The sequence below is a fragment of the Lynx canadensis genome, chromosome D1, assembly GCF_007474595.2.
Source record: "Lynx canadensis isolate LIC74 chromosome D1, mLynCan4.pri.v2, whole genome shotgun sequence".
Taxonomy (NCBI): Eukaryota; Metazoa; Chordata; class Mammalia; order Carnivora; family Felidae; genus Lynx; species Lynx canadensis.
Genome location: NC_044312.2, coordinates 6,330,105 through 6,343,387, shown reverse-complemented (window position 1 = coordinate 6,343,387; position 13,283 = coordinate 6,330,105). Strand labels below are relative to the sequence as shown.

The window sequence follows — 13,283 nt, the reverse complement described above, 5'->3', positions numbered from 1 at the left end:
TGGTTATACTGTGCTTTCTGGGAGCACTGAATTTAATGAGATGAACAAAAGATTATGGGTTATGCTTCTTGATCGTTATTCTGCTTTTATTGACCTTTTATCACAAGATCTCTCTGCGTGGGGCGGCTGGAGCTGTTGAACCAGTCCCACCGTGAGCAAGTTTCTGTGCCCTTCCCCCTCAACACCCTGTTGCAGTTTTGAAGTCCCTCCTCTATGTCATGTCTTATTATTATATTTTTCCTGAGAGCTTTCTGTGCCTCATTGGCAATGCTGAGTGTTAACAAGAGACTCTGTAGATAGTGTGTCAAACAGTTAGGGAATTTTATTCGGCAGCCAAGCCTTCAAAGTGTCCTTGCCTTCTGATTTCCTCCTGTGACATTCGGTATTCCACTTTTGTGTTCCCCCACAGCCCTGCTGTTTGTGGCGTTTGCCCTCTGTATGTTTTGCCTGTACAGCTTTATGCCGCTGGTGATTCAGGTCACTAGTGCCACTTCTGTGAACTTGGGCATCCTGACAGCCGACCTCTACAGTCTTTTCTTTGGACTCTTTCTGTTTGGCTATAAGGTAAGCAAATAGGAACACTTGCTTGGTCTAAAAGAAGTGATGGGTTTCTTTAATATTTTAGATCCAAAATTAAACCTCATTTTTGGGGCAAGAATTCACTGACAGGGGCGCCTGGGTGGCTCAGTCGGTGAAGCGTCCGACTTCGGCTCAGGTCACGATCTCACCGTTCATGAGTTTGAGCCCCACGTCGGGCTCTGTGCTGACAGCTCAGGGCCTGGAACCTGCTTCCGATTCTGTGTCTCCGTCTCTCTCTGTCCCTCTCCTGCTTGTGCTCGGTCTGTTTCTCTCGCAAAAAGTGAATCAACATAAAAAAAAAAAAAAGAATTTCACTGGAAAGTCCCCCTGCACTCCAGGCAAGTAGCATCTTCTTAGTATTATAAGAAGACTTTTGATGTTACAGACTTCTGAAAGGGTCTTGGGTCCCCTCGAAGGTCTTGGGAGCTTGAGAACTGCTGCATCAGAAACCCGTCTTTCTTTAGTTGTACCTTCAGTAGATGCCCGTTGACGAGCTTGCCATCACAGCAAGCGATTTGAACAAATAGAATGTTGGCTGTTGCTTGATAATTTTAGTTTCATTTGGGAACAACAGCTACAGTCCTTGGTCCTTGTAGAATTTTGTATCCAGGCAGAAATTGCTTGGCACGGATTTACACTATTCCCAGGAATTGGCCGTGAACTCACAAAGCCTAGTTCCGTGGGTTCTCAGAAATTTCTGCTTAAAGAAGCATAAACCATTTTTGCCCTGCAACGTTACATGTAACAGGAGCTAGCTGTTATCTTTACAAACTTGCTGGTTAAGGTATTCCTGAACTAAAACTGAAAGGGTATTTATAGCTTCTTGGTAGCATCATTAAAAAATAACATGTGAAAATGAATCAGAGAAGTGATCTAACAAGCCTAGGATTTTTTTTTTTTTTTTTTTTTTTTTTTTTTTAATGAGAACAATTGCTAAGGGCTATAAAGTAGGCCTTCAAAGTGAGTCAGTTGTTGGGGAGGGGGGCAAGAAAGATTGATGCTGTGTTTGCATTTCACATAGCTACCACTAGGAGGTGATGGTGTTTCTGTTTTGCAGTTAAACTTAGCAGTTGGCAGGTTGTGTCACATACAACTTCACTCACCTGTACTTTTTTCTTTTTAGTAAGTAAAATTTTCTAAGTAAAATAATACCCAAGTGGGAAGGAAGAAGTAAGGTTAAAGAAATAAAAGCTTTGAAGTGAAAATACACCTGCCACTACTTATTATAAGCTCCCTTCATGCAGATATTTCCTCTTTCACTGCTCTTAACGTTATATGAAAAAGCCATTTTTTTGACCACATACCTTTAAATTATTATTCTCAAAACTGGAGCGTGCAGACTTTAAAATTCCTTCCCAGTTCTTTTGCTGTATGTTTCTTTGTCCCTGCATGTCTAGCAGCTCACTCTTAGATCAGACTTGGTTGTTTTGGTCAAAGGCTGTTTTGAGGCTTGTAGAGCAAAGAGCAGATCTGCTGTGATCTTCAGAGTAAATTACAGAGGTGGAAAACCATTCAGAGCTTAAAGAAGATACTTCGTGTTGTAGAACCGGTTTTTAAAGACAGGATTATAAGCCCAATATACTACCACTTTTTAAAAATTGTAGTATCTGAAATAATGTTGGCTCTGATTTTTTATTAAAAAATTTTTTTAATGTTTATTTTTGAGAGAGGGCAGCAGAGAGACACAGAACACGAGTGGGGGAGGGGCAGAGAGAGAGGGAGACACAGAATAGCAAGCAGGCTCCAGGCTCTCAGCTGTCAGCACAGAGCTCGACACGGGGCCCAGACCCACAAACCATGAGATCACGATCTGAGCTGAGGTTGTATGCTTAACCAGCTGAGCCCCAGGCGCCCCACTTTGGCTCTGATTTTTTAAAAAATCAGAGAGTTGAAAAAGTTTAAAAATTTTGCCTCCTCTGGAATTGATCTTGAGTAAATACTTACCGACCAGAGGAGCTACAAGAAACTTCCTGCAGAGATCCAGATACAAAGCGTAGAATTCAAAGTAAGAAAAAAGGTGAAGGTAAGAGCCTCTAATTCAGGAAACTTACCCCATTTCCTCAGAGTCTCTCCCCTCTAAGAGAAGTGTCTCCATTTGATCACCTGCTTCTTCAAAGGAAAAGTTACTTTTTCTTCTAAACATTTAAAACCACCAAACCAAAGAGGACGTGTTTTGACCAAGTTATGTAGATTTACCCACAAGTAACAGTGAACATTTTATAGGCGAACATAAGTACTGGCTTTATAACACTGACTTTAAACGTTTAGCGTGCTCTAAATAGCTTTAACTTTCCCTAATATACTCTGAATATTTTCTCCCCAACAAATATTTATTAAATACCAGCTGTGTGTTGAGGACCATGCTGAGTATTGGATCCCAGAACTAAAGCCAGGTTCTGCTGTTCAGCTTGACATCAACACTGACTTTGCCTCATTGTCATTGACTTTGAAGGCTTCCGCACTTTGCGGAGGGCTGTGGCTGTTCCATTCCTTAGAGAGTTCTAAAGGCTCAAGGGGAAGAAGTAATCGAGAGCCTTTAAAAAATTCACGTGTGGAAACCAATGGTGACTGGCAGAAGCCCACTGCTGGAGGTGAGCAGCAATGCTCTTAACGCTCATTTCACACCCCTGGTTAGTTCCTCCTTCCCCCTTTGGGAGTGTATCTAGATTCTTCTTTCTCCTCATCTCCTTTCCCAACCTGTTGTGTTTTCTGATTGTTTTTCTTTGTCACCCCCTCATTAGAACTCTTTTTAGACATTAGAACTCTTTGGGGTACACTATGAAATCTCGGCTACTTTAAAAATATTTATTGGCTTGAACAAATAGCACACCCCATTCTTAACTTTAAAATCAGGTTAGCAGGACCAGTCATAAGTTGAGTTCGCTTGTTGCCAGGGAAAAAAATGGTCCTAGGCACTTAATTACACATTAATCGTGCTGCCTGGTTTCCCTAAGTTTTACTGCACCATCCTTGGTCAGTCTTCAGCTTTTCTCTTTCTGTGTTTTATCTTTGGTGCTGTTAAAAACAAGTGTTAATTTCCTTAATACTTGACGTTTTGTATGGATCCTCAACTCCAATAAGAGCGAATATACAGAGTGCATATTTATTTAAACTTTGGGGGTATGTCAGGCCGTTTTTGGTAAGAATACACGGTAAATTAGTGTTGTGTCTTCACTGCATTTTGCTCTGGGTAGTTGTTTTCCTAAACAGAGAGGGGCAGGTTGGAGAAAGCCACCAGGAACTCCATGTCTCGGTGGTGTGTCTGTCAGAGCGGGTTCTTGCTGTAATCAGTCCTTCTGGGAGCAGAGAGGGTATGGGATTCCTCCTGTAGGGGCTCCCTTCCCTGTGCAGGTGACAAGATAATTTATTATATTTTAACAAAGTGGATTTTATTTCATTTTTTCAAGTTTATTTTTATTTAGTTTTGAGAGAGAGAGATAAAGAATGAGCAGGGGAGGGGCAGAGAGCTGGGGAGACACCGAACCGGAAGCAGGCTCCAGGCTCTGAGCTGTTAATACAAAGCCCGACGTGGGGCTTGAACCCATAAACCATGAGGTCGTGACCTGAGCCGAAATCAAGAGTCAGACTAAGGTGCCCCCAAAATGGATTTCACCACATTCTCACACATGAAGGGTTGTTGAGAACTTGTCACATCTGTACATCCGCATTGTATCTTAGGTCCCATCTTCCTCTGTTTCACATCAGTATTATAAATTGTGCTTATGGTCTGAAATTGACTCTCTTGTGGTGTCCAGGCTGACTTTCGATTCTTTCCACTGAGTGGGACTGGTTGCAAGGTGGGAGTACAGCTGGGTTATCACAGAGCGAGGCAAAATTTCCATTCTCTAGAGATCCAAGGGTCCCCTTGGCTGAGGCGCCGGCTGCTGTGGCCAGAGTGCGTACGATCATCGGCATCCGTACTGGGGGGTTTGGGGCATGAGCGAGTGTCTCCTTAGGCAACTTTCAGGAAAAAAAGATTGTGAGAGGGTCACCCTGAAAGCACAGTTGGCAAAGGGCGGCAGCCATCGTGTGTTTGTCGGAGACCACGACCCACAGCCTGTTCTCCTCCTAGTTTTCGGGCCTCTACCTCCTGTCCTTCACCGTCATCATGGTGGGGTTCGTCCTCTACTGCTCCACCCCCACGCGCACAGCCGAGCCGGCAGAGAGCAGCGTGCCGCCCATCACCAGCATCGGAGTCGACAACCTAGGACTGAAGCTCGAGGAGAACCTGCAGGAGGCCCCCTCGGCCGCCTTGTAGCTGGACAAGAAGGGTTGCACACGCCTGAGGCTTCCTGGGAAGCCGGGAGCCGTCGCCAGGGGCGAGCAGAGCCCGCTGAGCACCGAGGGGACACTTGGAAAATTGGTAGGTGGGGAGTGAGCCCCGTAGCATTGGACTGGATCCGGTGGTTAAATTTTACAAAGGAATACAAAATAATGTATCAAAAGTAGAAATATGAAAATAGAACAGAAGACAGGGTGGCTGGGATCGTGTCTCTGTTTGAGAACCAGTATCTGTTAGCGTCTGGGAGACAAGCTGTGCCCCCGTACTGGGGTCTCGGAGGCACAGGCGGGAGAGCATTGGGGGGAGACAACCAGGCACGATCCGGCCTCAGGACAGGGCCTGAAAGTGGGCTGTCCAGCTGGGCTGGGCAGTCAGAAGTTGGGGGAGTCGGTGTGGTTTGGGGTAGGTTTCCACAGTTAGAGGCTTCTGGGTTTTGTCTCGCTTGAGACACTTGTTGTCCACAAGCCTTGTGGCCTTCATACCACAGTGAGGTCTGGTGATTGCATATGGCGACATGGGTCGGTAGCCCTTGAGAAATCCCGAGATACAAGTGTGAGTATCGTAGATGTAGGAAAGAAGGGTCCATACGGTAGACTGAGGAACGCTGTCTCCGTTGTTCAAAGAGGGTGCCACACTACTTCTCACCAAGTGTTTGTAACGTGCCATGAGACATCAACTACCACTATGCCACTTTACAAAAACTGTGTATGTAAACTTTTTTCTAATGTAATAAAGAAATTGAGGGTAAATGTTCATGTTATTAAAAGATTTTGATTTCATGGAAATACATTCACTGTGTGGTTTCTTTGATTAACCAGTTCCCCTTCTGGATTTTAAGTGACTTTATTAGGGGCGCCTGGGCGGCTCAGTCTGTTGAGCGTCCGACTTCGGCTCGGGTCATGATCTCACTGTCAGTGGGTTTGAGCCCCGCGTCCGTCTCTGTGCTGACAGCTCAGAGCCTGGAGCCTGCTTCGGATTCTGTCTCCCTCTCTCTCTGCCACTCCCCCACTCACGCTCTGTTCTCTGTGTCTCTCCAAAATGAGTAAATGTTAAAAAAAATTTTTTTAATAACTTTATATATTCCAGATTTCTCCATATCCAACATTTTAGGATCATGTCTTCTGTAAGGTGGCAGACCTATCTGGGGCTGTGTTGGGATGGAGGGAAGTTCAGAATGAACCCACAGATCATTTGCCAGAATAATCTTTTTAAAATTGAATTATCTTAATTAAAATTTTTTAAATATATATTTTTATTTATTTATTTATTTAAAAAAAATTTTTTTTTTTCAACGTTTATTTATTTTTGGGACAGAGAGAGACAGAGCATGAACGGGGGAGGAGCAGAGAGAGAGGGAGACACAGAATCGGAAACAGGCTCCAGGCTCCGAGCCATCAGCCCAGAGCCCGACGCGGGGCTCGAACTCACGGACCGCGAGATCGTGACCTGGCTGAAGTCGGACGCTTAACCGACTGCGCCACCCAGGCGCCCCTAAATATATATTTTTAAAATTTATTTATTTATTTTGAGAGAGCGAGTGCAAATGGAGAAGGGAGAGAGAATCCCAAGCCAGCTCTAGCACTACCGTAGAGCCTGACGTGGGGCTTGAACCTGTGAACCTCAAGATCATGACCTGAGCCACCCAGGCACCTCTAATTTTTTTTTTCTTTTTTTTACTTTTTTGAGTGAAATAAACTTTTATTCTCTGCAGCTGATTAAAACTAATGGTTGGTTTTTGCTCGGTACCATTCACAGCTACCAATGAGTGGACAAGTTTAGGTTACAGTGTTTGGCCCTTTGGGGAAGACTTTCAGTTTGATTAGTACATTATTTCTTAAAATATCCTTCTTTGGGGGGTGCCCGGGTGGCTCAGTCGGTCAAGCATCTGACTCTTGATTTCGGCTCATGTTACGATATCGCGGGTTGTGGGTTCGAGCCCTGCATCAGACTCAGCGCTGACAGCATGGAGCCTGCTTGGATTCTCTCTGTCTCTCTCTCTCTCTCTCTCTCTCTCTCTCTCTCAAAATAAGTAAATAAACAGGGGCACCTGCGTGGCTCAGTCGGTTGAGCGTCTGACTTTAGCTCAGGTCATGATCTCGCAGTCCGTGAGTTCAAGCCCCGCGTCGGGCTCTGTGCTGACAGCTCAGAGCCTGGAGCCTGCTTCAGATTCTGTGTCTCCCTCTCTCTGCCCCTTCCCCACTCATGCTCTGTCTGTCGCTCTTTCTCTGTCAAAAATAAACTTTTTTAAAAAATAAGTAAATAAACATAAAAAACTTTTAAAATATCTTGCTTTGGCATAAACCTGTATGTAGGGACAGTGAAATGGAGAATCTCAGGTGACAGCATCCCACGTGTCTGTTAAGGTTTAACTCAACTGTCATCTCTTTCTCTGAAGCGTTTTTCAGGCCATCCAGGCCGGGCCTCTGCTCCTGTAGGCTACCGGGGCCCTTGTTCATATCTTCCTTGTAGCACTTAGCGCTTGCTGTTTACCTGCCCTTCCTCACCACGGGCTGAGCTCTTTCAGGTCCACTGTGGCCTTTATTCATCTTTCTAGACCTTGGTCATCTCACCTCTTGGGCATTTATTAAGTGAACTTTGTCTTTGGTCCCAGTTCAGAGAATTTAAGGGGAGACTGACCTAAAGTAAGGGTTTTTATGCAGATACTTTTAGGCAGTATTCTCTTACCCTGCCCTGCCCTTTCCACCCATCCCCCTAAACGTGGTGTTTTTTCTCGTCTCCTGCTCCCTCTGGAGAGGCAGGGGCAAAGGAGTTCCCATGTTAGCATCCCGAATTAAAACTTAGAATTCGGTCTTCCAGAGAAGCAAGGCTGTGAATGACATTCAGCAATTAAATAATGGTACCGCAAAGCTGTGCATCCCGGCTTCAATATTCAGTTCGTGAAGACTGTCACTTCCCCGGTCTCCATAATAACACTTCCATGGAAAATGTGTCCTCAAATATCCGGCTCACACACAAGCTTTTGAAACACAACACGTTCTTACGTCGAGAACCTCTTGTAAATACTTTTCCAGCCTATTAGAACAGTATTGATGTTTCGATCTTTTTTTTGTAGATACTCATATCGTTAAAAAAAACCCTCCTGAATGTTACAATAGGGCTGCTAGGTTGTTCTCTAGTGTCGTACAGAAGTGATAAATTGTGCAGTTGGACTGTGGTTGCACTGGAAGGAGAGTCTTTGCTGGTGCCATTTTCACCGTTTGCGCTTTGAAAGTAGGTTCTCTTGCGGACAGGCGGTTAACATTTCTCACCCTTCTGGGACCAGTGGCTCGTGGAGAATTTGTATGTGTTATCTGTGGTGTGCCCAGCAGGTGGCGCTTTAACAGGTGTTCCTTACAGAGACCTGTGACCTAAACCATTGTCATTTTATAGTACCTCTGTAATATCCTATTAAATCGAAGTGTTTTGTTTTAAAAGAGGGTGTTCTGACGACTGCCATCAGCAGGGATTGGCTTTGATGAGCAGGTGAAGGATGGAATTCTCAGAGAAGTGGAAACCTCTCTTGCAGGGCACAGAGTTTGGTGGCTTGGGGGAACAGAGAAGCCAAGATTTGTTTCAGCTTGGCAGCTTGCAGCCCCCATGGCTCTTGAAACACTGAATTCTGAGGGGTACGGTTCCCCTGGAGCTGCTGAGCCAGCAGGTGCGTGTCTAGTGAGAGGAGCTGGGAAGGTTTTCATGTAAAAACCAGCCTGATCGTGCCGTTTTCCCTGCAGCCCTGGAGCCTGCCCTTTTACGACGCCGTCTGCGTTGGCTCTGAGGTCTTCTGTCTGCCTAGTCACGACTCTCTTTTCTGTCGTTATTATGGTGATGTGCCATTTTCATCCACATTTAATCACTTAGTATCTGGACGCATCCTCAGCCCTCAAAAGATATCCATAAATCAGGGAACTTCAGCAGATAGCCACTTAGCTGATTAAAAGGCGAGAGATTTATGAGGAAATTAGGTAATGCTGAACGTGCAGTTCTCCCACAGTCCTAGGGCGTTCGGAGACGTCTGGCAATCTAGAAATGGTATCTCTAGGGGAGTAAAGGCTCTCCAGAAGAGCAAAATTTTACTTGTAGGATTTAATGTCCCAGACTTTCTGCTCCTGATGGCTTTTGTCATGCACTTCACTCCTTGGTTGAAATCCTGTCCTCTTCAAGCAATCCTGAAGTGCAGATACTTTTGGAGAAGGAATTTAGGTTGAAAGGGAAGTCCTTTGAACAATTACTGGCTCCAAGTGACCTTAATAAGCATACAGATGGTGCCATATAATCATCCCGCGGTGAGCAGTGACTACCTGTGGCCTGCCCAGTGGGGAGGCCAGATTCTACACACCAGGTATGATGGAGGGGACTAGCGGTGCTAGTGTCTGGAGTTACCACGTGGAGTCCCACCTTCCCCGACCACAGATGGTACTTTGTTTCTGCGAAGTGACCGTGCTGTTCCGCTCTGGCCCAAGTATTTCACATTTTCCCATTCTTTGGGATGTCTATTCTCAGTCTTGTGAGCCCACGTGAGAGCTTACCCAGTTTGGTCTTTGTGAAAAGGCTGGCAGGTGAATGCATGCACCTTAAATGGGGGTGCGGAGGGACACAGACACCCCCTCGTCACCTCCACCAGCAGCTCCTCCCCAGCCCTACCCTCCGACATCTTATTTCTCCAGAAACTGCTTTGTCCATAGGACTGATAGGAGCTGCCCCAGGAAATCTGCCCCCACCCTTGACACACAGCTAGAGGCATTCCTGTAGAACTTCAATTTCCGGTCCACCTTTTGGGTTGAGTGTAAATGGTGCCTTCATTGGCCGCAACTGGCATACAGTAATTTAGAGGATTTGACAAGACAGGGAGGGCCAGGGCCTGATTCTTGATCTGCTCACTATAGTGTGAGCCATGCCAGAACAGGGGTGTGTGGCCCAGTTGAGAGCCACAGCTGGCTGGGGAGCATAGTGTACTTCCCAAGAACTCTTGGGTCATGATACACGAACTTAGGTCATGCCCCATCTCTGTGTGGGGAGTAGAGCAGGAAGACTCTAGGTCAGGCAGAGCCCCTGGCTGGGAGACTTATTTGTAGACAGAAGGGCACTTTCTAATTGCCTGGAGTTCAGTGACGGCATGCTAATCTAGGAGGAAGTTTGGCTGGGTTATAGGAGGATACCCACAGAGACCCCCAAGACAGGGATGCATGGGACAAGAAGAGACTAGGGAAGGTGAGAGTCCTCTGCCCCTGGGACTGTGGATGGCACCACATTCATGATGGTCGAAGGGTGCTTTTGTCCAGCTTACATAGGCAGGAGGACTGGTTTCTGCTTTGTGAGCTTCTGTTGATTTTCTTCCCAAATATACGGTATTACCGTGGAGAAGATGGTTCTCTGGATGACAAAGGGTGCCATTCCTTTCTGGGTGGGGCCTGTGCCGATCCAGGTGGGCCCAGACTTGATATAGTTCGTCGTGGTTCTCCAGGGAACGACCTGAACCTGCTGAAGCCTGGCCATCTGGGTCACAGTCCTTAATACTTAGCATTCAAATTCAAACACAGTCATCTCGTAAGGTGTCAGCTGAGCTCGTGCGCTTAATATATATCTCTTGCCCAAAGCTACTGACTTTATTTCCTGTCTAGGGGTCTACACTTTCAGGGATCAAGCAGTTTTAAATTTTCAATCCTCAACACAGAATATTCCCCCAAGTAGACCATCAGGTCCTCCTAAGGGATGTATCCCTTGCTACTTCAAAAGCCATGAAAGTAACTCACCTTTTTAGAGACGATTCTCCAAGATATTCCATTGTGTCCACATCAAATTCGGGGACAATAACTATGTTCAATCTATGCTATCCCATCCCCTTTGGAAGGGAAGCTGCTGTCAATAAAGGTAGAGCAGTTTTCTGGTGCCTTCCTGGCTGAAAAAGAGAAAAAAAACCCACAGATCTGTCATCTGCACAGTCACTCCACTATATTAAATTTAGTATGACTTACATTTAAGAATAAACCATCAACTTTGAAAAATCTAGCGATTTTTCTTTTGAAGTATAACATTTACTAGTAATCATTTCTCTGATGGGGATTAATAACTACTTGTGCTTTATTGACATAGCAGTAAAATTTGTTGCCAACAGTATTGTTTTTATTTTTGGCCCACTAGAGTGATTACTTTGTGATTTTTCTCAGAGCAATAAAATTTATTTCCAACAAAGCAACTGTACATTTTATTATCTTCCCATTTCATTATTTAGCATTCCCCCCCCCCCAAAGTTTTTATTAATTTATTTTGAGAGACACGGAGACAGTGCAGGTGAGGGAGGGACAGAGACACAGGGAGAGAGAGAATCCCAAGAATGCTCCGTGTTGCCAGTGCAGAGCCCAACGTGGGGCTCGAACTCCCAAAACCATGAGATCGTGACCTGAGCCAAAACCAAGAGTCAGACGCTCAACTGAGCCACTGAGGTGCCCCCATATTTCGTTTTAGTCTCTCTCTCTCTCTCTCTCCATCTCTCCATATGGTCAGCCAACTCCTGCCTCCCCGTCACTCACAAGCCCTCACTAAGGATTTTGACACTGGCTACCATCTTCCCACCCAACTTCCTCCATAACTTGGATGATCTGTGCCCATGTGGATGACTTGCCCACACTTGAATCGCACAGTTTATTTATGGCCTCCGTGCCAATGACTGTTACCTTAATTTCTCTGCTGCTCTCGTGATACATCTGTGTCTTGTTATCACTTAAAAGTGCTTTGTGTATTCCCATATTTTATATTCTGAGCACAATTTACATCCCTAAACCCAGCATACCTGTTTGTTTTTCCAGCCCTTCTGAACTCTTGTTCTTTGGTTGCTTTCATTTCACCCCTTCTAGAATATTCTTCTCCCTATTCTGCCCAGAGTCTGTGATTGATTGCTTGGATTTCATCTCTCCTCACCCACATTCTTCATTTCCTTGCCTCCACATCCTGCCCAGCAAAACCCCAATGCTGGATGGGTGGTGTGATACAGGACCTTTCGTGACTTCCTAGATTGAGAGATACAGATTTGTCCCAACCTGACATTCCTAGCCCATGATCTGGGCATCACTCAACTACCTGCTTAACATCACCTCTGGTCTAACTTAGGAAGTATGCGTTGGAGAATCCCTAGGGTTGAGAGTCTAGGTTATTCTTCTATCCAGTCAAGGGAGTTACATGGATAAGGTATCAGCAGGTTTGTAGTGGAAGGCCTCCCTATCAACTTCATCCTTCGTTCTTTGGTTTCTCTTGGTATTGGTTCATTCCTCACTTTTTTAAATAGGAAATTTACTTGTTTATTTACTTATTTAAGAGAGAGGGCTCTTGCGCACACGGGAGGGGCGGGGGAGGGGAGAGAATCTCAAGAAGGCTTCATGCTTAGTGTGGAGCTTGACGTGGTGCTCTATCCCACGAACCATGAGATCATGAGTTGAAATCAAGAGGTGGACGCTCAACTGACCGAGCCACCCAGGCTCCCTGGAGCTACATCCTTCCATTTGGAATTTCCTATTGTCCTGCTGTTATTTCCCTGCCTTCTGACAAGCCAAGCACTGGTTCAAGAAGTTTGCTTATAAGTACCAGACCTCAGGTATGACTGTTCAAGTGACACATATACCAGGTCTCCCCCATTACTTATATACTGCCCTGCTGTGGTAACATGGGGGCTACTGCCTAGGGCCCTCTGAGACAGTGGAAGTTGTCAGTCCAACAGCCTTCTACAACAAGATTGGTTGTTGCAACTTTAATTATAATAGCAAAAATTTGAAAACGTTGGTGCATCAGCAGAAAGGATCAATAAATTTTGGTGTATTCACAAATGTAATGCTGCTCACTGATGAAAAGAATGCTTATGATGCATGTGATGATGTAAATAAGTCTCAAAAACATCATATTGAGTGAAAGAAATGAAGAAGAAAAGAGTAGATATTGTATGATTTCATTTATATAAAGTTCAAAGACAGGAAAAACTCATTTATAGAGAATGGGGAAAGGGGCGCCTGGGTGGCTCAGTTGGTTAAGTGTCCGACTTCGGCTCAGGTCATGATCTTACGGTCTGTGGGTTCGAGCCCCGCGTCGGGCTCTGTGCTGACAGCTCAGAGCCTGGAGCCTGCTTCGGATTCTGTGTCTCCCTCTCTCTCTGACCCTCCCCTGTTCATGCTCTGTCTCTCTCTGTCTCAAAAATAAATAAACATTAAAAAAAATTTAAAAAAAAAAAGGGGGAATGGGGAAAAATTGACAGGAAATAGAAATCAGAATGTTAATTGCTTCCGGGTAGCACAAGGGTCCTTGGAAAAGTGCATGAAGGAACTTTCTAGGGTGATGAAAACATTCTCTACCGTGCCTGGTAATATTGGTTAATGGGTGTCCAATAATCTTTATGCCCATTGACTCCTTTCACTCAGACCTACCTCATCTTGCACTGTTC

The 13,283-nt window shown here is 45.2% G+C and overlaps 1 protein-coding gene across 5 annotated transcripts in view; it reads left to right on the top strand.

Annotated features, from left to right (window-relative positions):
• The window catches only part of SLC35F2 (solute carrier family 35 member F2), a 101,647-nt gene extending 95,997 nt beyond the window's left edge, over nucleotides 1–5,650 (top strand). For 4 of the 5 annotated variants that reach the window (XM_030333494.1, XM_030333495.1, XM_030333492.1 and 1 more), the window contains 2 exons: nucleotides 410–564; nucleotides 2,924–3,939. In XM_030333494.1, coding sequence (XP_030189354.1) covers nucleotides 410–564; nucleotides 2,924–3,190 — 422 coding nt within the window. In that variant the 3' untranslated portion in view covers nucleotides 3,191–3,939. Of the gene's footprint in view, nucleotides 1–409; nucleotides 565–2,923; nucleotides 3,940–4,651 lie in introns of those variants that run through there. The other variant, XM_030333493.1, reaches the window with a different exon arrangement.
• The last annotated feature ends 7,633 nt before the right edge of the window (nucleotides 5,651–13,283 follow it).